The sequence below is a fragment of the Callospermophilus lateralis genome, chromosome 19 (assembly GCF_048772815.1).
Source record: "Callospermophilus lateralis isolate mCalLat2 chromosome 19, mCalLat2.hap1, whole genome shotgun sequence".
NCBI lineage: Eukaryota > Metazoa > Chordata > Mammalia > Rodentia > Sciuridae > Callospermophilus > Callospermophilus lateralis.
Window position 1 is genome coordinate 38008714 of NC_135323.1, and position 25683 is coordinate 38034396.

A 25683-nucleotide genomic window follows, 5' to 3' on the forward strand; every position below is an offset into this window, starting at 1 on the left:
CTACTGTATTATTGTTTACAACAGCAAGGAAATGGAAAATGATATCCATAAATTGAACAGTAGAATCAACACAATATATACAATGAAACCAAAAGGTTTCAAAGAACTTGTTAAAACAAATTCTTCACTGGTACATGATCTCCAAAGTATATTTGATAACTGGAAGAAAGCAAGGTGGAAACAGTGTGGTAAGTATGCTGCCACTTGTGTAAAAGCAAGAGATGAGTCCCCAGGGTCATTTGCAGCATGCACCTTGAGTGGCAGGTCGCTTCTCGGGGGAGAGCAAGCCCTCTTTACCCAATGATCTCACTTGAGTATCTCTTTTTGTGGTGCTAAGTATGGAACCCAGGGTCTCAGACAGCCTAGGCATTTGTGCCACCAGAGCCATACCCCAGTGCCTAAGCACCTTCTTATCTACCCTGTATCTGCTTTCCAGCTGAACTCCCCTAAGCAGGAAGAGGTGCCCTGAGAACCTGTAGACTAAAGGCCTTGAAGGACACAGCCAGTGCACTCTCAGCACACAGATTTAGTTGTCCCTCCCCACACCTCATGGGTAGAGAGAAAGCAAACTGAGAAAGGAAATATACTGTTTATTACTCATTTGAAATATCACATGCACTTTTAAAAATTTAAACTCTTTAAACATCTCAATAGCATCTTATCAATTTGGTGGCAGCAAAAGAAACACTACCAAAGACAAATATTTTGAAAAGCATTTACAAAAATACATTGCACAAAGTCCTATCTTGCATCTTTAAAAATAAATATTCAAAATATCTCCACCCCAACTTCCAAATTTAGCTTTATATAGGAAATTTGACTTATATATGTACCTATAATATAGGAAACATCTGTACACATTTCACCCAACCTAGCTGCATGGGCATTGGATTGGTTCAACTCTCGGAGAAGCACAGATCTATGTGGCTGATGTACTTGAGGACTGTACAGCCCACACAAAACTCCAGAGACCAGTGAGCACCGCCATGCTTTTTCTGAAAGTACAGCATTTATGGTGTGCCAAGGCTGTCTTGATCAACAAAATGTAAATAATTCTTAAAGTAAAACATCTAACACTTGGAAGTGCCTTGTACGTATCTCCATTATAAAGTCTGCTCATAAAATAGTCTGTAGTATTAAATATTAATTATAACCGAAAGAAGTCTCACAAGAATCAAGTGAGAATAGCTGACAGTTGGATAAAAGGCAAACCTCACTGAGAGCCAGTAAACAGTGCTGCCATAGGAAAGACTGGGCTCTACAGCAATGGTGACATGCCCTGGAGGGTCAGGGGCCTTAGTGTTGCCCTTCAGCAGACCTCAAAACACAGCCCAAGGACAACAGAAGGTGAGATCTTTTAGTTGCTGTCCATGCTATGAATTCCAACTGCAACATCCTGCCTGAGCTCTTCCATTTATGATGTTGGTTGGGACCCAAATTGCCCCCCTTCTGGTCAAGCTCCCACCCTCAGCAGAAAAACACTCTGTCTTGCTCAGCACCAAGGAGGCACAGGACACATCTCAGCCCCTATGCAACTGGGGAACCTAGGTGCTGAAACAAGGAACCCACCTGGTGGAAGTTTCAGAATCCAAAAACTAGGAGATGGTTTTCCCTGAAAGAACATGTGTGGGTTTGACAGATGGACTGTGTCTGCACTCCTAAAAGTCCAACAAACCTGTCAACTCCACCTGCTTTGCTCCTGATATCAAGAATTTAAAGGGCTTATATTAAAAAATAAATCCCCCAAATAAAATGAGTGTCTTTGAGAACCATACATTCAAATGAGTTTCCAGAGAACCCACCACGGAGCTCTTTGTGGACCACGCACATGGCATGCAGTGCTTGCGAGGACTCACCGTGCAGGTCCTTTGCCACTGCATATGCTGACTGTAGGGCTGACATGTTACTGTTCTACGCATGCCCTCACCCCAAGGATCCAGTGTTTCCGGCAGTTCTGGTATATACAAGCATATACAAAACTAGGGAATCCTTTATTTTGCGGGTTCTCCGTGAACTCTGAACCGATACAGGCAGGTATACTCAGGGTGGCCCCAGTTTGAGAGGATGCGGAGTTCCAGTATTTGGAAGGCTTTGTCAGGTCTTTCCTGAAATGGGAAAAAACACATTTACTTCAGATTAAGAGCCCTGACACCATCACTTCTCCTAGTATGCTATCTGACAGGAAACAGCCTTTGGAAATTAGAATTCTCAGTGTGAACTTTCTAAATCACAAATTCAGGGAAACTCCCAGAACCAACCAGCCACAGACTGTCTTGCTGTCACCACCAATACCTGCATCTGCACACAGCTCACTACAGCTGGGAGGTACAGGTTGATTTCCTGCCAAAGCTGATCCTTATGTGCCCCTCAAGAAGACTGTTCCCAGTGACAGAGATGGTGAGGGGACACGGCCCCAGTCCTTACCGGAGCATGGAACATCTGTAGTGACTCCCCTTCTTGGTCATATGTGAACTGTCCCAAAGGCTGCCCTTCTTCTTGATACTCATTTTCTAAACCCTGAAAATAAGACCAGGTAGTCATCAGCCAATGGAAACAGCAGTCATCAATAGAAGTGACTGTGTCACTTCACCTCCATAAGCAGTACTGAAGCCCTATCTAGAAGCTTTTGTCATGGGCTTTCAACCAGAGCCACCCTCAGAGCCAGGTGTGACTGCTCCCATAATACAGATGGGGAAGATTGAGGCCAGCAGGAGGCGTGTGCAGGTAGCAGAGATGTGACTGTCCAATGGCACAGACCACACTCACAGCTGCCCTCACCAGTGGGAACTCTAGGCTCCCATGAGCCCAAGGAGACACCAATTTAAGGATAAGTTTGTATACATTCTATCACAATAAAAAATAAAAAAATACAAATGACTATTTGATGTCTGTTTCATAATGAGGAAGGATTTTGTAGGGATAAAAAATGCCATGAAAGAAATTACAGGCCATGAGCAACTAATAAAAACTGAGAGTGACAATGGGAGTCTTATCTGTGACATAGTGACTAAGGAGAGGATGTGATCTCCAGAATGGAGTTACCAGAAGAACACACCTCTGCTCAGGGCTGGCAGAGACAGGAGCCGGGCTGGTGCAGTTTCCCCATACCTTGACTGCACCCTTACTAAGCCCTGAGCATCTAATGTGAGGACAAATGCAGACAGAAGCCACTGCACTCATGCCACCAAAGGGTTAGTCCATGGGCTCAGCTGGGCAGCATTCTCCTATACTTACAGATGCCTGGAGACTCTTAATTGTCATAGAGAGATGCTTGTGACAAAATTTTGATTTTTTTAATGGCAGAAAACAAAAGTTTATGAATAGTAATGTCTAAAATAGATTTTTTTTTTTTTTTTTTAAAGGGGAGGAAGTCACAATGGTAATGGTGGCTTTCTCTAGGTGCTGGAGTTGTGGGTACCCTTTTGAAATTTTTTTTTTTTTTTTTTTTTTTGTACTGGGGATTGAACCCAGAGGTGCTCTACCACTGAACTATACCCAAGCCTTTGTATGTTGAGAGGGTTTCACTAAGTTTCTGAGGCTGGCCTTGAACCTGCAAGCCTCCTGACTCACTGTGATTACAGTGTGGGGCCAACACATCAGGCTTTTTTCCAAATTCTATATCATTTATTTCTATAAATTTTAAAAGTAAAGAAAGAAAATTTGCTTTATTGTTCATCATTCACTTGCTTCAACACCACATCATGGTTTGAACTGTTGGGAAAAGTATAACGGCAGCCGCACCACAGAAAAAAACCCTAACATGGCGCCTAAGGACCTTCTCTTCCTACTTTCCCCTTTTTCCATTCCCGCGGGTGTGAACTCTCCCGCCGGCGCCAATATTTCAAATCTCGCTGACGGGGAACCTTAGCCCCAATAAGAACTAATTCCTGGGCTCCGGAACTGATATCTGGAAGAACTTGCCAATAAACGGGTGGCCTGCCATTTATCTAAGCCCTGCCATCTCTCCTTAGATCTATATAAGCACACAGCCTTTTGCAATAAAGTGGAACTCTCCCCGGCAAATTGTCTTGCGTGGAGGCTTCTTTCACGAACTTCCTTCTTAGGTGAACAAACACTTGGAGAACCCCACTCTCAAAGGCAGGCACATCTAACCCAGTCAGGTAAGCCCGGCATGTGAACTGGACATTGACTGCTGTGCTACTCATGAGTGACCCTCCCTGGAAAAGTGTCAGAATGTTCCCAAAACACTGAATGTACTAATTCTTCTGAAGGGCAGAGGGAGAAGGCAGAGGAGAGCTGCCATCAGTCTTTGGGTCATTCATCTTTGGGAAATTTCCGGAGAGGGAAATGCCCCAGCAGCGGGGTGCACTTACGTAGACTGCGAAGTCCTTGGGGGCACTGGAGATGTTGCCAGTTGGTGACAGTGTCTTTGGTATGTGCTCCACTGTGAATGTGGTGGGATGGATCTTCATTGACAGCCGCACTACCAGGTACCCCTGGGAGCCTTTAAATGCCCAGCAATTACCTGGATATATGTCAGGCTAGGGAAAGGCAAAACACAAGAACTCAAGAGTCTGAATCAGCCTTTAACCTCTTAAAAAACAGAAGCATTAAGAAAAAACAATGCTAATACTAAAATGAAAATAATAAGGACTTTTGCATGGTAAAAATTGTCATGAACAAATCAGAAGAGAAACAGGGAAAGGTGGCTGCAGTGTGTGCCTATAAGGGTCCCTTCCTTTTCCCCTGGAAAGGGGAAGTGCTGATGATTGAGTTGGTTGCTAACCACCAAAGATGTAATCAATTATGCCTGTGTGATGAAGCAGCTAAAAATCCCCCAAAGGCCAAAAGTTCAGAGGAGCTTCAGGACAGCTGAACACAGGGAGGTGCCTAGTGGTGGCACCAAGGAACCAATGTGTTAAGGTTTGGATGTGTGGTGTCCCTCAAAAGCTCATGTGTGGGACAAGAAAGTTCAAAGGAGAAATGATTGGGTTGTGAAAGTCTAACCTAATCAGTGATTAATCCCCTGACAGGATTAACTGGGTGGTGACTGAAGGGTAGGGTGTGGCTGGAGGGAAGTGGTTCATTGGGAGTGTGGGTATGGGGTGTATTTTTTATCTAGAGAATGGCGTCTTTCTCTGCCAGATCATCATGGAGCTGCTTCTGTCTGCTATACTCTTCCACCATGATGTTCAGCCTCACCTTGAGCCCTGAAGAATGGAGCTGGCCTTCTACAGGCGAAGACCTCTAAAGCCATGAGCCCATAAATAAACTTTTCCTCCTCTACAGTTGTTCTGGTTGGGTCCTTTTAGTCACAGCAGTGAAAAAGCTGACAAAAACAGTAAGGAAGTGCTGGGGCCAGTCCCTCAGGCATGAACTCCCTCATGAGCTCCCACTGAGCTGCCTACCCATGATCCCTGCACTTCTCCAGCCGCTGCACAGGGCCCAGGCTGGGTGGAGGACCTCAGCCACCATAGAGACAGACAGCATCTACTCACCTGGATCACCACACGGGGTGACTGTGAGAAGTACCACAGCGGGATTCCAAACAGGCTTAGCAAGGCTGTCTTGGTTTCATATGTTTCAGAGCATCGGGTGCTCAGAATGCTGCCACCTGGAACAAAGTAAAGTTCATTTCATCATCTGACTCTACTACTGCCCCCAGCAAAGACTGCTGCCTGTTAAGCACTACCCAGAGTGCTTTGATCTTCTCAAGTTTCCACTCACACAAAGAGCCTTTAGCTTTAAGATCAGTCCTATTCCTTTCCTTTTAAATTTTTCTAGATAAAGAATCAAGAATTCTAGCAAGCACCAGTCCTAGTGGTAGGTGAGTTTTCAAAGAACTACTTAAGGGGCAAAGTAATGCTATGACAATCGTCAATTAAAACCAAAGTCCTGGGGGCCAGTAGTGACCAAAGAGGTATAAGTTTTTGTTTGGGGTAACAGGAAAATTCCAGAATTGGTGGTGATGACTACATAGCACTGGGATATACTCATAACCCCTGAGCTGCATACTTTTTTTTTTTTTAAAGTTATAGGTACATACCATGTCTTTATTTTACTTTTACATGGTGTTCAGGATCAAATCCAGTGCCTCATGCATGCTAGGCTCTATCTCTGAGCCATGTCTCCAGCCCTAGCTGCATACTTTTAATTAAGATGCTTATGTCATATGACCTCTAATCTCAGAGAAGCAAAAGAAGTTCCAGTCTACCCTTCCATAGGAAGAGGGCAGACAAGACACTGGAATCAGCAACAAACAAGCAGATAAGAACTCAAGATTCCCACAGAGCTGCATCAGCCGTGGCCCTCTGCCCTTGGGCCCTTATGTGGCTACACAGCAGGATCTCAACTCAGTGATTCTCTTCTAGGAAGAGATGGGAGGAGTATGAATTTACATTTAAACAAGGTGTTCAACGTGCTGATGGATATCTGATTTTCAGAACCACTGAAATGCCTTTTAAAAAAGTCCCACTATGCGACTGGGGATGTGGCTCAAGCGGTAGCCCACTTGCCTGGCATACGTGCAGCCCTCAGCACCAGTCCACCGAGAACTAAAAATAAATATTAAAATTCTCTCTCTCTCTCTCTTTAAAAAAAAAAAAAGTCCCACTATCAATAAAAACAAGAGTCTTCATAAAAACAGTGCTGAGAGCTGACAGATGGAACCTGGCCAGGCATTGCAGGTCACCAGAGTTCTGAATTAATTATACACAAATCTTCGAGGACCATAAGAATGAAGGATGACTACTGGCCTAACCATTTGGTTAAAATGTCACTTGATGCCATGGAACTCAAAGTAACTTCTAAATTGTTGAATTTCAGAGGTGTAACTAAAATCTATGCCCTAAAGAAAGACATTTTAGAAAATACAGAGAATGTGAACATTAGTGCTGGCTTCTAGCTAGCACATGAAGGACCTACTGTCCTTGGCAGCCCTGGGGCTCACCCACCACCACATCCAGAGCCCAGGAGAGGGTAACATCCAGACTTAAAACCCAGCTGTTCCAGCAACATTGGGGTTACGTGAGATAAGCCAAAGCAAACGGATTGTGGGTTGTAAAAATCCCCATTCCCTCTGCAGGCTCAACAACCCTTCTGTACATTAGTGAATATTCAAAATCTCCTTATCTCCCAAGAAATGTTAATCCACCAGCCCCATCTGCAATTCCTAAAATTAAAAAATTTAAGGTAAGTTTCGTGGTGCACACCAATAGTCCTAGCTACTCGGGAGTCTAAAGCAACAGGATCACAAGTTTGAAGCCAATCTGGGCAATTCAGCATGACCCTGTCCAAAAATAAAACAAAGAGGGCTGGGGACATAGCTCAGTAGTACAGGGCTTGTATAGTATGTGTGAGGCCCTGGGTTCAATCCCCTGTATTGCAAAAAAAGAAAAAAAAGTATCAGAAGACCAAGATTTTCTTAACTACCTACCCATGGAGGCGAAACCATACCTGAACTCACCAATGCTGTCCAAGTGGTATCTGTAGAGTGCTGGTGTGCTGACCTGGTATGCAATCCCAAACTCACTGCCAGGGTATATGGAACCACAGTTCTGAATTCCCAGATATAATGGATCATGACTTTGGGGGACCAAAATAACACCCATGTCCTTCTACTCTCAGCTGCTTTCCTACTGTCTGCCCTATTCATCATCTTTCCTGAGGGCAGAGTGACCACACTCATGATCAGCAACACTGACCAACCTCAGGTGTGTTCTGCGAATGCATAGGCAAGGTGTTCCAGCCCTTCTGGGGTGCGCCCTGCAAGCATGAGGGCCCAGCACATTACTGCCCTTCTAGGATGTGCCCTGTGAGCATGTAGGCCCAGTGTTCCAGTCCTTCTGTCCAAAAGGTAATTGTCTAGAGACAAAAAAGCACAAGGGACTCACCCAGAATTGCACTCAGACTGGTCAATGTTCCACCAAGTCCCTTAATACTTCGAGCTCCCAGCCTGCTAGCAGGTGAACATCGTATTTAATGATTCAAATATCTGTGTACTCACCACCAGATTCCAGGGCAAAGTCCACCATCCCAGTCTTATCTTGAGAATACAGCTTTAAAGCCTTGTTCACAAGGACACGAACTTGCTGGACAAGGGAAGCAAGGGAAGCCCAAACAAGAGTGCAAGAGAAAAAAAGTCACATTAGTAATGTGAACGAAGACCAGAGGTGCAGTACACTTGGGTGACAGGCAGGGGATGCTCCTGTCCTGTACCAGAGGGCCATGTCAGAAGGGCAGAAGAGCTAGACCCTCTTTACTAGGGCTCAGACATATCATTTCCAGGATGCCATCAAGGAGAGTGAAACAGGGATTAGATTTTGGAGCTATTAACATGGGAATCTGGGAAATTTGTGTATGACTTAAAACTCTAATAAATCTCAGAAAGTATACCACAGCACAGGTGAATGGGATCTTTGGAATGAAAAGTTTCAGCGTATAAAGTGCTTCAGGGAGCAGCTGGATGTGATGCTGCCTACAGCATGCTTTCATAGTCTCTGGTATTGCACCTGCACCTCTGCCTCCCCTCACTGAACCTGGCCCAGCCCTGGAAACCATTCTCAGGATGAGGCTTCACAGCCTGCCTGCATGATACCCAGACATCCAGTCTCACAACACATGCAGGCTGAACCTTGTCTCACCACTGCTCACCTCCTCTGTGATTCCAGAGACGCCAGTGTTGCTCATGGCAGACACGACAGCCTCTGACGTTGGGGCCTGTCCTGTCACTGTAATGTGGTGGGTGATGTTCTTCAGCACCTGCAGCTCCAGGTCTTGCAACAAAACCTGCAGATCATCCTTGCTCACAAACTGAGAGGAAAATTTCTGCAGCAGCCACTCGAGGGAGCCACCTTGCTGGTCCTCAGAAAATAGGAGTTTGATGGTTTCTCTGACCTGGGTATCCACCTGGTGGCAGTCATTAATAAATATACAGTGAATTCACTGTTTTAACTAAACCACATCAACACAATATAGATGCCTCAGAAGTATCATACAACTTTCTAAAGTATGTAATATAAAAGTGACACATTTTTTCCCTTCATATTAAATTTAAGACCCCTTCCAAAAATGCTGAAATATTTTCTTTTTGGGGGTCCAGGAGATTGAACCCAGGGGTATTGTGGCACTGAGCTATACCCAAGCCCTTTCTTCATTTTTATTTTAAAACAGAGTCTTGCTAAATTGCTCAGGCTGGCCTCAAAATTGGCATCCTCCTGCCTCAGCCTCCCAAGTCACTGGGATTACAGGCATGTGCCACCAAGCCCAGCTAACACTTTAATGAGAACAAGAATCCAGTATTTCGTAAACATGAACTAAAAAAAGTGGGTGGAGTCCTCATTCAGCCATTGTTTGCGCTCAACAAGCCTCTGCCAGCAGCCCCATAGGTGAGGCACCAACGTGAATGACAGAACTCATCCTCTTCAACAAACTGGGCCTGAATGAAAAAAACAGGTCAAGCCTGGAACAGTGGCGCACACTTGTAATCCCAGTGGTTTGGGAGGCTGAGGCGGAAAGAAAACAAGTTCAAAGCCAGCCTCAGCAACTTAGCAAGGCCCTAGCAACATAGGGAGACCCCCATCTCCAAATAAAGAATAAAATGATCTGGGGATGTGGCTCAGTGCTCTGTATCAAAAACAAACAAACAAACAACAACAACTAAATGTCAACATAAAGCTTTGAATGTAATATCACGAATGCTGACTTGTCCATGTATATCATTTCTACACACACCTGTGCATGTGAATTTTTTACATTCTAAGGAAAAGAGTATGGCAGCTAGCTGCACAAGACATATCACTCTTCCTTAATATTTTATTTTTTATTTTTTGTACCAGGGATTGAACCCAGAGGCATTTAACCACTGAGACAGGGTCTCACTAAGTTGCTGAGGCTGGATTTGAACTTGCAATCCTCCCGCCTCAGCTGGTATTGCCCATGTATCAAGGCTGTCTTCATCAACAAAATGTACCCACTGCACCCAGTGACATACTTTCCTTTCCATACCTATAGGCCTGCCTCATCCCTCTGCTTCTCTCTGGCACCCCATGAATGACTGCACCATATACTGTACTCCCCTGTCCTTACCCTCTCCAGTGCTACCCTGAGCCCTGCCCACTCCTCTCTCAGACTCTGCTCTGCCTCTCTTTCTGAAGAGTGTGGGTGCCAGTTTCAAACAGTATGCATATTTATAATTGGCTAAAAACATAAAATTCACCCCCAAAGCTGTACACACGCAAGAATGCTCACGGCATGGCTAGACTAGTGGTGGCCACTGTCCACACGTGGCTGGAGGCAGCCACGTACTTTTATTTGCTCATCAGCCACGAGCCTGCACCCTGCCTATGTGCTCTGTCCTCTCCACTATTTCTTCTACCAGTTCTGAGAGCTTTCTGCAGAGACAACTTAACCACTCTTGTCACAAGTAACTCTGATCATCTGGGACTTCTGAGGACGTCAGTCAGTCTAATGTCTGCTTTCATTCCCAGCAACCATAAGCATCTGGATGTTCTCTGCCCAAGGACAAGACAAGTGGGCCTGAAGTCACATCCGCAGCACCACCTGTGTGCACAGGCAGCCCAGTGCTGTGGTAAGATAATACACAAATGCACCACACATCAGCATGTGGTTGTGTGCACAGAAGTATGCATGGAAAGTTACATGCTCGTTCTTATGTTACATCACTAGAATAGGGGAAATTCAAGGAGCCTTGAATTTGTTACTTTGAAATGTTTAAAAATGTCAAAAAGAGGGCTCAGTGGTAGAGTACATTCCATCCCCAGCACCACAAGAGAAACAAAAGAACTTCAAATATAGTGAAAGAAGTTTTTAAAGGAAGTCAAAATTAAACACCTTGATAAACATAGGTCATAACTTTCTTCTACTTTGTTACAAAGCAAAAGGCTGGAACCAGTACAGCTGCCTGTTCTTGGAGTTGGCCTAGCCATTCCTGGAACTGCCCTTACCTCCTCACAGCTGGCCTTCTGATGCTGCCAGTCTGACAGCTGTGTTCTTAGCAGGCCCAGTTCTAGCTCCAGGCGCTGAATGCGGGGCAGGAGGGGCTGCTCCTCAGCTCCACTGTAAACCAGCAACCAGGGAGGAGAAGCAAGTCAGGAACCCAGACACACTCAGGAGGAACCTGCCCGACCATGGCCCAGACAGCGCCGTCAACAAATAAGCAGCACTTATCAGAATCACACAGGATTTCTTTTCTGCTCAATTCATGTATGCATCACACCTACCAGAATGCTATTAGCAACGGTTATATGCTCATGAGGAAAAAATTCTTTCTGAAAACTAGTATTCAAAAACTAATTCCTTAAAATTATAAATAAAACTTCAGAAATGAGACAAAATTTATCAACACTTATTATAAATTGAATCTACATTTTCAAGCTAATGAAATGAACAATTGCACTAAAAACAAATGGCTTGAGAATTTGACAATTTTACTTTAGGGAGGTAATGTAATTACAACATAAATATTTAACATCATATTTGCTCAGATACTAACAATTCCTATCTTACAACCATACTCCTTTCAGAAAAAACAATGAAATCTGCATCCTGGCATATCAAAAGCATTTCCCATTGAAACCAAAGCTGTAGGGATAAAGTGTGCCTAGCACTTGCATCCCCCACACAGGGCCCAGCACTGCAGGAGCACAGAGGAGCAGACGTAGGGGATGCATGTGAGCTGCCCTCTCATCAGCTAAAGCCCTCCACATGGTTACAGGACAACAGGATTGCAAAGGCTGTCACATGCAGACCCAGGAGGGCAGAGAGCTGGCTGGGGGCATGTGTGGGAAGATGCAACTATGGGAACATCAAAGAAAGGAACATTCACTCTAAGGACTCAGGCAAACTGAAACCTGCAGGAGAAAGCAAGCTGGTGGTGGGAATAAGCACCAGACCCCCAAGAACAGCGGGGGGCCAGGGCTGTGGAGATAACTGGGTATGGTTCAGAGCCACTCAACTCAGTGACAGGAGTAAGTGTAAAAGCAACAGCTGTGAAAAGGCTTGGACCACATGAGCAGATCCCAGTGTATGAAGGGTTGCCCAGCAGGCAGGTGTCCCACCCACCTGAGGACTGTGAGCAGCAGGGACAGTGGCTACTCACTGAGACACTAATGGTGCCAGTGGAGGCTTTGTCGTGCATCCCTCTCACAGGTCCCTTGGTCTACTCCCTGAGGGTGGCCCTCTGAGAGGCCCTGTTCATGCTATGTCCAAGATCCTCAGGGCCCTCTGCCCTCCCATGGCCCCAAAGGGACACCCAGAAAGACACACAAGCCAGTGACTTCAGGTGACATGCAAGTGGGTACATCAGGAACACTACTGTCAATGATTGCTGTCATCTAGCAACCAGAAAGAAAAACACAAGGGTCAAGCTATAGAATCGTTTGCAATCATCCTACCTAATTGTTCTCTGCTTGATCTGTTCTAATTCCTTCTGGATGGCCTGAAAAGTATGAGAAACAATCTGTTTCAACACATGTCATAAACAAACTTCATAAAATGATTATATGATGAACTTAAAACTATGTCTACTTGGAATTTCCCCAACCCCAGCCTTAATTCAAAGCCCAGATCTACCTGATGGAGAGGAATATTTATTTTATTTTTCAATGTAAACTTTAAAAGACATTGAACTCAGAGAGGTGTGAAATCACCTGAAAATAGCCTGGTAAACCTTCCAAACATAAAGCTCCTTTAACTGGCACCCAGGTCGAGAGAAGAAAGCTGCCAAAGTGGAAGGCTAAGGAAAGGGTGGTCACACCTGAGGATGCAACTTCACAGATTGCAGCACATGCCAGGAAGACAGCAGCCTGCATTCCAGGTTGATCAGAGATGGTGTTCAGGCTACCCCAAGGGACACATGATTACAGCACCCTGGGAAGGTGAGTCCCCTATCCTGCTGAACTTGCCTGGCACTCTCAGTGACAGGAGCTGGCCCCAAGACCTCCACAGGGCTGTACTCCACTGACCCCAAGATAAAATGAGTTTCAATTTAGTTGAGTTAACACATGAGTATCTACAACGCCAGGCTCCAGGCTTCGTGCTAAGCCCTAGCGATGCCAAGAACCTGACTCTCAGTGCCCAAAATCTCCACGTCTCAGACTGGTGCAAAAAATCCTTGGCCTTCCCTACATCACACAGTGACATATTTCCCACCCAAAATTAATTGTGCCCCGCTCCAGACAAGCAGATTTTGCAAAAGCTGCATGGTACCAGGAAGAGCAAGGATGGCTGAACGTGCCCCCAGAACCAACTGCCTTCTCTTAATTGCAGGCTGGCTCCATTCCCAAGAGTCACCTGGTCAAGTACTCCAGCAATAAAGTAGACCGCCACAGGAAAAGGACAGTCAGAAACAAATGTTCACATTTTATAAAAGACCATGGCAAATACCCTCCAGGAAGCACATTCATGGCTGGGGGACTCTTGAAAACATTAGTGGTAGTTGATTTTTTTTTTTTTTTTTTTTAGTAAGAAAGCCAGTTTGTTAGAAGTCACAATTATAAGGTCAAGAATAAATACCTCAGATGTTTCTCTCAGTTTTCCCAGAATGTCTTCTAAGTTTGAGAGACGCACTTCATGATCATGGTTGAAAGTCACGATGTCGGTCTGAGAAAGAAAAATGAATGAACAATTTTAAAGTTAAGCAATAAACAAAAGCTAGCCAGTCAGGCCAAGTTCACTTCAGCCAGATTTTAAGGATCTGGGGTTGCTGCATGGCTGACACCTGGGAAAGGCATCACCTGATGGTATCCTCTATCTGACTCAAGATCTCCAGCCCAAGCCCAACAGCATAGATGCTCTTCTGGTGACATGAGAGTGTTAATGAAGACCAGAAGACACTCGATGCAGAAAACAAATCAACAGTCCTCATTCAACAAAGCTCACTAGGCACCACCATGTTTAATGATTCAAAGACAGGAACCCTAGACAGAGATCTGTGATACACTTGTTTTCCCTTGAGCATCTCACTTTCAAATAAAACTTGTAATATATTCACACTTACTAGGAACAACCCATTAGGGTGTCCCCCACAGAACCCACCAGGCGACTAAAGGAACCCAAGAAGGTGAACAGGCAGGTGGCTTTTCAGGCTCAGTGAGGCATTTAATAAATCAGAGCACCAAAAAGCAAAGAACAAAGTTTTCTGAATATTAGCTAACTGCTAAAAATAGTGGTTGGTTTCCACCAGCATCTCTGGAAACTTTTAGGAAGGTAATATATTTGAGACCATCAGGGACACTCCCTGAGAAGGTATAGACACAGCATTGAGCCATAGGAAAAAGGGTAGTGACAACAGAGAGCAGCAATAACAGAAGCATCATGCATTCAGAATGACCATGGCCTTGGACACAAGACAAAAACGGAGGAAAGAAAACAACCAAAGTGACTGAAATCTAAGAAGAAATGGGACAAACCAGAGCAAAGGGATGAAGGCCAGCTAAAGAGATGACTCCAGGTGCAGACACACATGAAGCCTGGCCCCAGCTTGGTTCTCAGAATCTCCTGAGATGCTGTCCATAGAACTGTGAGCCAGGATGAACCATCCTGTGGGCTGAGCTGTACAGGGCAGCAGCCACCTGCAATGTATGGCCATTGAGCACAGTAGCCAGTGCACCTGAGAAACTACACTTGTAAAATTTTATTTAAGATTAACTTAAATTATTGAAAAAACTGACAAAATAAAAAGTTGCTTCTTGGACTGGGACTGTGGCTCAGTGGCAGAGCACTTGCCTAGCACATGTGAGGCACTGGGTTGGATTCTCAGCACCACATAATAAAATAAAATAAAATAAAATAAAGGCATTGTCATCTACAATTAAAAATATTTTTTAAAAAGCTGGTTCTTTGAAAAAAATTTAAAAAATTGATAAACCCTCAGCCATGCTAACGAAGAGAAAAATAGAAAATTCATATTACTAACATCTGTGATGAAAAAGGAAATATCACAACAGACACTGCAGAAATACATAAAATAATTAGAAATTATTTTGAAAATTTGTACTTCCAATAAAATAGAAAATGTCAAAGGCATCGATAAATTTCTACAGTCATATGATTTGCACAAACTGAATCAGGATGATATACACAAGATCAATTTCAAGTAATGAAATAGAAGACACCATCAGAAGCCTACCACCAAGAAAAGCCCAGGACCGGATGGGTACACAGCTGAGTTCTACAAGACCATCAAAGAAGAATTAAAAACTAATACTCCTCAAACTATTTCATGAAATAGAAAAAGAGGGAACACTTCCAAACTCATTCTATAGGCCAATATCACATTGATTCCAAAACCAGACAAAGACACATCAAAGAAAATAACTTTCAGACCAATATCTCTAATGAACATGGATGCAAAATTCTCAATAAATTCTGGCAAATTGAATATAAAAACATATCAAAAAATTTACACAGCCACATGCAGCTAGTGGCATGCCTATCAGATAAACCAAACATGAGGTAAATGTGTGCAGAGGTCCACGGGAAAGCTTGCAGGGCACCAATTATCAGATAATTAGAAAACTGTACACACACGAGTTGGCTGCATGAGGATTGCTATCACAATTGCACCCATGGACAGGGAACAACATGAATAGAATGGGCTAACTCTGTATGGAAATTTAGTATGAAAACAAGCCCAAAATCCATATAATTTATTTTCTGAAATACCAGATAAATTGATTTTCTTTCTTTCTTTCTTTCTTTTTTTCCAAACTGGGGATTGAACCCAGGGGCATTTAAACATTGAGTTACCCAGCCAGACCTTTTTATTTTTTATTTTGAAAAAGGGTCTTGCTAGTTGCTTAGGGCCTCACTGAGTTGCTGAGGCTGGCCCTGAACTTGTGATCCTCCTACCTCCATCTCTCAGGTTGCTGGGATTAAAGGCATGCACCACAGTGACTGGCTGCCTTAAGTTTTCTGAACAACTGTTTCTTCACAGGAAAGGGCTACCCTGTAACCAAAGGTTACCAGACCACTTTGAGCCATTCTGGGGGCCTAGTGCCTCGGGCTGCCCCACCAACACTCTCTCTGGGAAGTCACTGCCAAGCCACTGCATGCCTTCAGGGACTGCATTCAGCCACCTGTACCAAGAGGATTCCACTGCTGGCTCTTTACCAGGGTTGAGCTAGTCTCAATCCTTTCTATACTTTTACCACATCTGCAAAGCAGCAGCAAAATTCAGATTTGTGGTTTTCTTTCTCCTTTCTGTCTACAAGGCTTGAAAATGGCCAACAGGAATAGAACAATACTATGCCAATTGGATCTTACTGAAATCTTCTCAAATTTATGGTTGAGAAACTAAAAATAAGTAAATAGGGAGGAACCAAGTGTGACACCCAGGTATTCTTTGAGTTGATACAAAAACTCCAGGAAAGACATTCTGGGACTACTCAAAGCAGGTGGGAACACTCTGGGGGCCTCAGTGCCTCTTGGAGTCAGCACATCAATAATTCAAACGCCTCATGCCAAGCCAAAGTTGAGAAATCTAAGGAAATGGACTGACAAATGTTTTTGTGAAAGTGGCAACCCATTCTCATCTGCCACAGGCCTATGGTTCCACATGGAATAGCAGCAACTCTTAACTATCTACCTCACAGTCTTGAGAAGCTTTCATTCAGCTCACCAACCTGAACTTCTAAACTAGTGGTGACAGGGAAATAAATGCAAATAAAACCAGTGATAGCAGAATAAGTAAAAGTGTGAACAAGATTTCTTTGTAAAAGCTGACAAGGGCGGTGGTAATTCCTAGGACAGGAAGCCAAGTTTGTCCCAGGAACTTCTGGGTCTTACCTCAGTGCTGGGCAGCCCAGCAAGGCCCATCTCTCGCAGGTGCTGTCTGACTGTGTCCTTAACCCAGGATGACAGCCCTTCCCTGCCATCGTCCATCTGGTTCACCCGCACCTGCAGCTTCTGGAGCAAGACTGTCAGATCTTTGAGTTTCTGGTCATGGTTGTGGCACTGTGCAGTCAGAGAGGCCACCTGATGCCCCATGTCACTCTCTTGATGCCACTGGGAAGCCCTGTCATCAGCCTAAGACAAAACCAGGTATTCTCAGTCAACACTGATAGCCATTCTAGCAAGATGCCAACAACAGGGCATTCACACAGGAGGGAAACATGCCAAGCCTTGATTGCTGGCAACTACCCTCACATGATGACTACAAGTGGTCATCATTTTGTTCTTCATACGGTTCTGCAGAAATAACAGTAGATATTCTTTAAAACTAATTGATTATGAGATTATTTAAATACACATTATCTGAGCTACTTCAGAACATTTTAGGAACTATACAATTTGCTTATTTGACATTTAACAATACTTTCTATACAGGGCCCCCAACTAAGCCACTCTGTTCACAGGCCGTTATGCAACTTACACTGAACAGCACATACTTGCGATGTCAGCAAGAATATCCACACTGTTACCTGCAGAGGCTGGTTCAGGTTAGAAGCCCCAGGTCTGAACATGTCCTTAGGGTCATTGGCCCTGTGTGCTGAATGCACATTTGTCCAGTTTAATATAGGCAGGAGTGAAAGGAAGTCACCCTGGCCCCACAGGGAGATGCCTGCACCTTGAAAGAGAGAAAACAGTTATGCACACATATGCACATGGCTTCCCATGCACTGAAATGAGCGATTCCCACACCAAGTCACCTGTGTGCACATGAGGATCATCTAAGGCAGTGAAGCAAATTTTACTTACCTAGTAAAAGTAATAATGGAATGAGCAGAATTAAAAACTTGCAAATATTTCGAAGGCACCTGGGAATAGACATAAAAACATTTAACTTGGGAAAAGAAAAAGGCAGGGTTCACTATTTTATTTCTGTCTCTCAATAATTTTGTGCAACCTACCCCCAACAACATTAGAAACGCATGATAGTTTTATCTCCAAGGCTTGGATATACCTACAGGAGACTATTCCTACAAAACACTCAGATCATCTGCAGTGGAGGTCCCAGGCTAGAGTCCAAGTACCCACATCGCTAAGCCTAGTCACTGCAAGCTGAGGTGAGCAGGTGTGCTGGTTCGGGCTCCAGACTGACTAGACCTCTAGCTGGGTGCCGCTCACACTGTTCCTCTCCTTCACAATAATACCCACCCTTCCCTCTCACAAGTGGGTTGGAAAAATCAAGTATGAACATGAAAACACTGTAAAACACAAAATGAGCTGGGAATCTAGCTCAGAGGCTGAGCATTTGCCTAGCATGTGAAAGGCAATCCCCAGGACAAATACACATATAATTTGTAATTATTCATAAATAAATTTAAGAAATAAACATACCAAATAATAAAATAATGTACATATAAGCTAAATCACTATAAAAATAACAACTCAAACAACAGCCTGCAATTGGCACAGAACTACTTCCTTTTTTTGGTACTGGGGAGTGAATCCAGGGGCACTTAACTACTGAGCCACATCCTCAGTCCTTTTAGGTATTTTATTTAGAGATAGGGTCTCACTGAGTTGCTTAGGGCCTTGCTAGGTTGCTGAGGCTGGCTTTGAACTCGCAATCCTCCTGCTTCAGCCTCCTGAGCCACTGGCATTACAAGTGTGTGCCATCATGCCTGGACAGAATTGGTTCTTAGAACACCATGCTGGTGTGGTATCAGTTTCCTTACCTTGTAAGAAGAAACACATTCAGCCAGGAAATCAAAGTAACAAACTGGTACCATCCAATCCCTAGCCACCAAAGCATTCCGGAGGCTGCCTTCCCTGAGAGAGAGAAAAGGTTAAACATTCTGAGGAAGTGTGTATAAGGAGCTGAGCTCACAGGTGGGCTGTGAAGACAGAACGAGAAGCAGAGGAAACTTGCTCATAGGTTTCCTGGGAGTGTGTTAAGATGAGTCAGTGAGGGAGGGAGTGCACAGAACGATGCTGGGGCCACAATAGGAGAGCAAGGTTCAATGTTGACAAGCACACAGATGAGAGTCCCAAGGAGGCATCACGTCCATGCACCTTGTGTACATGAAAGCTGAGCAGCAGACTTACACACAACCCAACAGGTCAGAGCAAAGAGAATGCCCATGCAACCCCAAGTATAAGATGTTAACATCTCTAAGTAAGAAGAATGGAATATGTTACATTGAGGATCAAAGCATGGGAACCTACAATGAAATTTTTATTTAGTTAGGTGAATTACTTATTGCAGGTTCTTAGCTGCCAAAAACTTTGGCGAGAATGCTAACATGGAAACCCAAAATAACCACCTGGAGCAACAACAGCCAACCAAAGGACCGACCGCACTGTCTCGGACACAAGCCATCCAGCAGCTCCAACCCTTCGCAGCATCTGCACCAGGAAGTGACCTGCGATAGATGAGACAGGAGCAGGAGGCACCTGAGATAGGCAGCAGAGCGCCTGCCTACACGTTGATAGCTCAACAAGAAACACACTGCAATATATGCTCTCGTTGAAGTAAGTCAGAGGTCTCTCCTCAAGGGCAAAACAACCTTTCAAGTCTAAGCAAGATATTCAATGAAATTAACTAATGAAACCCCTGCTATTTTTAAATAATTTGTCATTTACTCCTGACTGCAGATACTGAAAAGGTAAGATGTATACATCCCCGTTTTAAGACCCAGGACAGAACTAGAAGCTGTCCTATAAATGCTGGCAGTTGGTGAAAGCAGAATTTTGTGTTGGAAAGATAATGCAATCTTGGAGAGATATTGAAATTCCAGACACCAGCAGTCACGTGTGCTGGTTGAGCAAATGATTACTCAAAGACCACAGTGAAAATTATCTAAGAGGCAAATATTTTCCAGTAAAAAAAAGTATTTTGGAATGATAGACTGGGCCCAGTAAATTTAGCCATGAACAACACATACTACGTAAGGCAGAAAACTCATAAAATCAATTTTGTTCCATTTTTTCAAGAGCAATTGTTGGAGGTCTTACCCTCATAATAACTTAATATCTGCATGTTGACTCCTGAAACTACTAAGCCATTTCAGTGTGTTGCTACACAAAGAAATATAGCTTCACTGTTTCATGTTTATTAACTGCTATGAGATGATTATAATTTTTTAATTTTTATTATTATTATTTTTTGGTACCAGAGATTGAACCCAGAGGTCTTAACCACTAAGCCATATCCCGAGCCCTTTTGGTATTTTATTTTGACTCTAAATTCCTTACGACTGAAGTTGTGAGGTTGGCTTTGACCTTGCTCCTATGCCCTCCTGCCTCAGCTTCCTAAGCTTCTGGGATTATAGGTGTGTGTCACCACTCTAGGTTGAGGTACCCTTCTTTGTGTACACTTCCTGGACACAGTGAGATGGCCATGCAGTGAGGGACAGCCAGCAGCTACAAGCACAGACTCCAACACAGGAGGCAGCAGGCCTTTTCTCAACTTGTGTTCTCACTTTTAATAAACTGCTTTCCATACATCTAACTCATCCTAAATAAACTTACAAAGAAGCTTTTCAACAAAGAATCTCCATTTTTTTTAAAAACACAGTTGATGTTACTTCTGCTGCTTTTTAAAATGCTTTAGAACTTTTGAATTGCAAACAAATTAAACAAAAACAGCGGCACTGTCACGGCATGAGACAAACAACACAAACAAGGTACGAAACACAACCTGTACGAGTGAAGAGGCGCCCCACGGCCCCTGCCACCCTGCGTGGCCTGGACAGCTGCAAGTGGGCGGCTGTGTGGATCTCAAGGTGCTTCTTCCCCTTACAGTCGTCGCCTGTGGGTATGGGGACAAGCAGTGGAGTGACGGATTAATATGCAAACCCTGTCAATTACAATAGCTGGAAAAGCCAGGAGACTTGATTTCCCAAAAAAATGATAGCAAATGCAGCCTGTTGTGATTTAGCAATAACTAGGGTTTAGCAATAACTTTAACAGCATGTCCTAATTTTGAAGCCACCAAGCTCCTGCAGGCTGCTCATTCTCCATGGTTAATGGCTCCATATTACAATGGGGGAGGAGGCACTTCCAAGACCAACTGCTTGTGTGGGAGGGGAGTCGTACTCACACTGGGACTCCCCATGCACACTGGTGTGGCCATCCTCTCTGGAAAGCTCTCTGACAGCCATCCTCCCGAGGTAACTGCGATGAGCTGCAACACATGTGCAAGAGGCTTAGGAAGCTCACTGCACGAGCTCAAATGCTTCCTATGCCCTACAAAGCCAGAGCAACAGAGAGGCTTCCCAGGGATTCAGAGTCACAATGTGGATGAATACAGGTGACAAGGCTTTGGATATGACAAGAGACTGTAAAGCCTCCGGCTTAATAATAAGCATGAACAATACCAAACAAAGACTGGCTTGCCTAAAAATTTTTTGAAACATGATTCTAAATGACATTCAAAGAAACTGGTTTTGCTTTCAAAAGGTAATCATCAAAAATCAAAGGCTGAGTATATTAACTCTCTATTTAAAGAAAAGGAACTTTTAAAATATTTAAATAGTGGCCACCCGTCAGGAAGGTGAGCTACACATAGCACATTAATAAGCTCCCACGATAAAAGATCACTAAAAGCAGCTGTGAGGGGGCAGTGCAGGGACCCGTGACAGAGCCAGAAAGAGCTTGCAGAGGAGCAGCGTCTTCTCCACCTTGAAAGCGAATTTGGTGGAGAAGGGAGGAATAAATATTTAAATACCTCTTGATTCATGGCTTTTTGACTTACAGCTTTCTGATTCATAATCTTTTGATTCATAACTTTTCAATTTGTAATTTTCTGATGCATAATTGAGCTTCATTAAAACCACTTGAAAAAGTTGAACTAACAATGATGAAAAAGATGACGAAGTATATTTGGCCAGCCACAAAATACTATCCAGGTAGAGAGAAGCACCGCCTATTAAAAAACCGTGAACACACGTTATTTCTTCCCACAAAGCCAGCATTTTCTCCCCTGACTGGCCAAAGAGCTAAATCACTAATTTCAGGAAAAACATAAACAAAACACTTTTTAAATGGACACCAGAGAGGACCACCTATGAGGAGTATCCGGACCAGAGACAGAGCTGAAAAAGAAGTCGTTGGTTGGTTCAGTCTCTTCCATAAGGTATCCACTGTGGGACCATCCCATTCAGCACTGTCTACACACACAACACGACATTTACATGTTGCCACACAACTGCCTCTGCCATGACCTCTGCCCTACCAGTCTCTAGAGTGATTTTAAAGCAAAATTTAAAATAGGTTTTTATAATTTTCAAAAGAATTATATTTGTGAGCTGGAATCTTGTGAGAAAACATAAACCTGGGTCAACTAGCCCCAGGCCAATATTGTTTTACATAGAAGTACAAACTTAAAAAAGAAGTAGGCAAAAATAGCAACAAACAAAAAAACTTATTTTCTTTTTCACTAACAGAAATTGAGTCCAGGGTGCTCTATCACCAAGCGCTCCTCAGCCTTTTATTTTTCATGTTGAGACAGGGTCTTGCCAAGGCTAGCCTTGACGTGGTAAATCTCTTGCCTCAGCTAGAGTTGCTGGAATTATAGGCATACCCCACTAGCAAAAATGACAAAAATTTAATTAGAGGTAGTACATGTCACTCTTATTGATAATCAAAAACATTAAACTTCATTTTTCTTCCATCAATTGTCAAGATTCAAACAGGACAAAAATATGAAAATTGGCATAAGTACAGTGGGTGCTGGGGTGCAGCTCACTGCAGGGTACATGCTTAGCATGTGCAAGGCCTGGCTTCTAACCCCAGCACCAAAAGCAAAAGAAGTGCAGTGGGACCCTTATTCCATAGTAGGAACCTGGGCTGGCCTTCAATGAAAGTAAATAGAAAAATGTCTATTTAGTGTCACTGGGGTGTTGAACTTAGCGGCATTCTGCCACTAAGTTACATCCTCCTTTTTATTTTTTATTTTCAGACAGGGTCTTGTCAAGGCTGGCTTCAAACCTGCGCTCCTCCTGGCTCAGCCTCCTGAGTCACAGGGATTACAGGCATGTGGCACCATGCCTGACTTGGAAAACTGTATTTAAATTAAAATTGCACATAATCAATAACATTCTGGCTACTTCCAGCTTGTCTACAGGAGAGGCTTACACACAAATACACATGTACAAACAAACACCTGAAGAAACAATGTTTTCAATGGTATAGAAAAATAAACCTGGGGCTGGGGTTGTGGCTCAGCGGTAGATCGCTCGCCTTGTATGTGCGAGAACCCTGAGTTTGATCTTCAGCACCACATATAAATAAAAAAAAGCTTAAAAAAAAATGCTCAGGAACTGAATAAATTTAGATACAACCACAAACATTGTGATAAGTACCCAAAAAGAATGAAGCTAATCTCAACTAACGCATGTAAGATGAAAATGGTTATGAAACAACACACATACTATGACAGCATTTAAGTGAAGACACAGGGTATCTCTTCTTTTTTTTTTTTTTTAAGAGAGAGAGAGAGAGGGAGAGAGAGAGAGAATTTTAATATTTATATTTTAGTATTTGGCGGACACAACATCTTTGTTTGTATGTGGTGCTGAGGATCGAACCCGGGCCGCACGCATGCTAGGTGAGCACGCCACCGCTTGAGTCATATCCCAGCCCAGGGTATCTCTCTTCGTAGTACATAAAGGCAGAACTGAGGTGTTGGCTGCACAACTCTCTGAATACTCTAAATTCCATTTGATTGTACCTTTAGGATGGTTAATGGTTAATTTTATGTTATATGAATGTTAAGTCATTTAAAAAAAAGCAAAAGAATCCACTTAGAAAAGGAAACAACCTAAGTTAGCTCACGTGCTTGATACCCCAGGCACTCCTGGAGACACTGGAGGCTCAGGGCCAAGCTCCTTCACCTACAGCAGGCTTCCTAAGCTGACCGCACCTGTCGGCCCATCTGTTGTGATTACCTGTGCAGAGTGCGGGCCCAGCACAAGCACTCAAGTAACGTGTGTTGACGTATTTGAGCCTACGCGGTCCTCAAATTATTATTAGGAAACTCACATATCATTTTGATTCTGCCATCTACTCCTTGCCCTTTCATGCTTTCTTATTTTGTTCTATTAATGCTGACAGTGTCCACAATGCCACAGCAGAATAAGACCTGAAAAATAACTTAAGACACTAGAAATAAATGAGGACTATATTCTTCTTCCTACCACCATTCTTCATTATGTCTAGTCACTGGAAAGTACAAACTGAGCATTGGGGTGGTGCACAGGCAGACATGCCCACCTCTGGGCCATCCTGCTTCTCTAGGCTGCCAGGCTGGGGCTCCACAGACAGGCACAAGAATTCAGAAGGAGACAGCTCACACCAATCAGGGCTTGTCTCTTCCTGCCATAGGTGTGACCTCAGGACAGGGTCATGAAAGGTATAGAGTCCCCAAGTTTCCTGCGACACCACAGTTACATCTGTAACCTGGAAAGGGGGTCTATGGCTGTCTCCCTGTGAGCCCAGAAAGCCCCACTGTCCCAACACCACACCCCCAACCACTGTCATGACCACCAGACCAGTGACCATAGAAAGCACCTCCTCTGTCAACAGTGGCACAGACACTCTGGCAGCAGGGGTGAAAGTGCTATTACTCAAGCATATCTGAACATCTGCACACTTCCTAAAAAAGAAGGAACACATCTGGAAGTGGCTCGATAGAGTTCATTGAAGTAGGAATTTTCTTTTGCTTACCTACTAAAATCCCAAATTACAGAATTTTAAATCCTTCTAGGTATAAATACAAACCACATGAAGTGCAGGCTAAAAGAGGATAAGTACGACAAAGCTAACTTTGGGTGTATTTCTTTATATTTACAGAGGAGAATTTCAAGTCAAGTCTACGACAGAAATAGTGCAGATACTGAGATTTCATAAAGTCAATTTTAGAACAAGGAGACTTGTGGTCACTGAATCTTTTTCTAACTTTAAGAGTGAGACTTACGTTTTGGGTTCCTATCCCTAGAATAAACTCTTGACGAGGGTCCTTGGGAGGCGGGGTATGCTGTGAGAGCTTCTGTGCGCTGGGAGAGCATGCTGCAGTCCCTGCAGATGTACCCGTTGTGGGTGGCTGCATCTGTTGCCAGGTCGCCATTTCCCTGAGTAGCAGCTTTAGTTCCACCTAAAGTTTTCAAAAAGTAGATGGAACCTGTTTATCACAATCGAGAAATTACTAACTACAACTTCTACTCTGAAAAGTATACAGAGAGAAGATCTAAAATAATTACCTTTAAGATCACCATCATCATCAAGACCTGAAAAAAAACACATGTTTTCACTGTTGAATAGAACAAAACCCATAGGGGTGGGGGTGGGGTGTCAACATAAGTAAAGCCTAAGATGGGTGCTAAGCCAGCATCATGGCCCAGGTCAAGATTCATCTCCTACGGTGACAGAGATTTCTCTGGATGCAAGCAGGTGGAGGCTTGCCTCAAGGCCCACACATACCAACACATACTCTGACCCAAAGAGGGAGCAGGAAGTGCAGAACAGACTGGTAAGGTCACTCTCAGTGACCCATCCAGGAAGCACAGCCTCCTAACCACCAACACTGTATCTCTCTTGCCTGGCCTCAGTAGTGAGCAAAGGAGTGAACATCAACACCATGCTCTCTACATCAGCACACAGCACTCCTGGAACTGATCTGGTCCTCCACTGCCTCGCAAGGGTCAAGCAGAACACAAACTGCACTTGACAAGCAGCTCCTCATTCCTCACCAAAAGGGCCGCCCCCTGCTCGGCCCCAGAGGCACTGCAGCCCCCCATGAGGTTAGCATCGAATTAC

The 25683-nt window shown here is 43.9% G+C and overlaps 1 protein-coding gene across 10 annotated transcripts in view; it reads right to left on the minus strand.

Moving 5' to 3' along the window:
• Positions 1-570: 570 nt before the first annotated feature.
• Sun1 (Sad1 and UNC84 domain containing 1) overlaps positions 571-25683 on the minus strand; it is a 42977-nt gene continuing 17864 nt past the window's right edge. For 4 of the 10 annotated variants that reach the window (XM_076840248.1, XM_076840241.1, XM_076840242.1 and 1 more), the window contains 19 exons: positions 25128-25154; positions 24845-25021; positions 21596-21793; positions 20969-21052; positions 20567-20677; positions 19191-19289; positions 18603-18696; positions 17680-17738; positions 17403-17548; positions 16768-17007; positions 13495-13581; positions 12375-12418; positions 10926-11037; positions 8614-8868; positions 7967-8051; positions 5460-5575; positions 4335-4502; positions 2425-2517; positions 571-2105 (listed from right to left, as the gene is read on the minus strand). In XM_076840248.1, coding sequence (XP_076696363.1) covers positions 1992-2105; positions 2425-2517; positions 4335-4502; positions 5460-5575; positions 7967-8051; positions 8614-8868; positions 10926-11037; positions 12375-12418; positions 13495-13581; positions 16768-17007; positions 17403-17548; positions 17680-17738; positions 18603-18696; positions 19191-19289; positions 20567-20677; positions 20969-21052; positions 21596-21793; positions 24845-25021; positions 25128-25154 — 2309 coding nt within the window. In that variant the 3' untranslated portion in view covers positions 571-1991. The remainder of the gene's footprint in view (positions 2106-2424; positions 2518-4334; positions 4503-5459; positions 5576-7966; positions 8052-8613; positions 8869-10925; positions 11038-12374; positions 12419-13494; positions 13582-16767; positions 17008-17402; positions 17549-17679; positions 17739-18602; positions 18697-19190; positions 19290-20566; positions 20678-20968; positions 21053-21595; positions 21794-24844; positions 25022-25127; positions 25155-25683) is intronic. The other 6 variants (XM_076840243.1, XM_076840250.1, XM_076840246.1 and 3 more) reach the window with 6 other exon arrangements.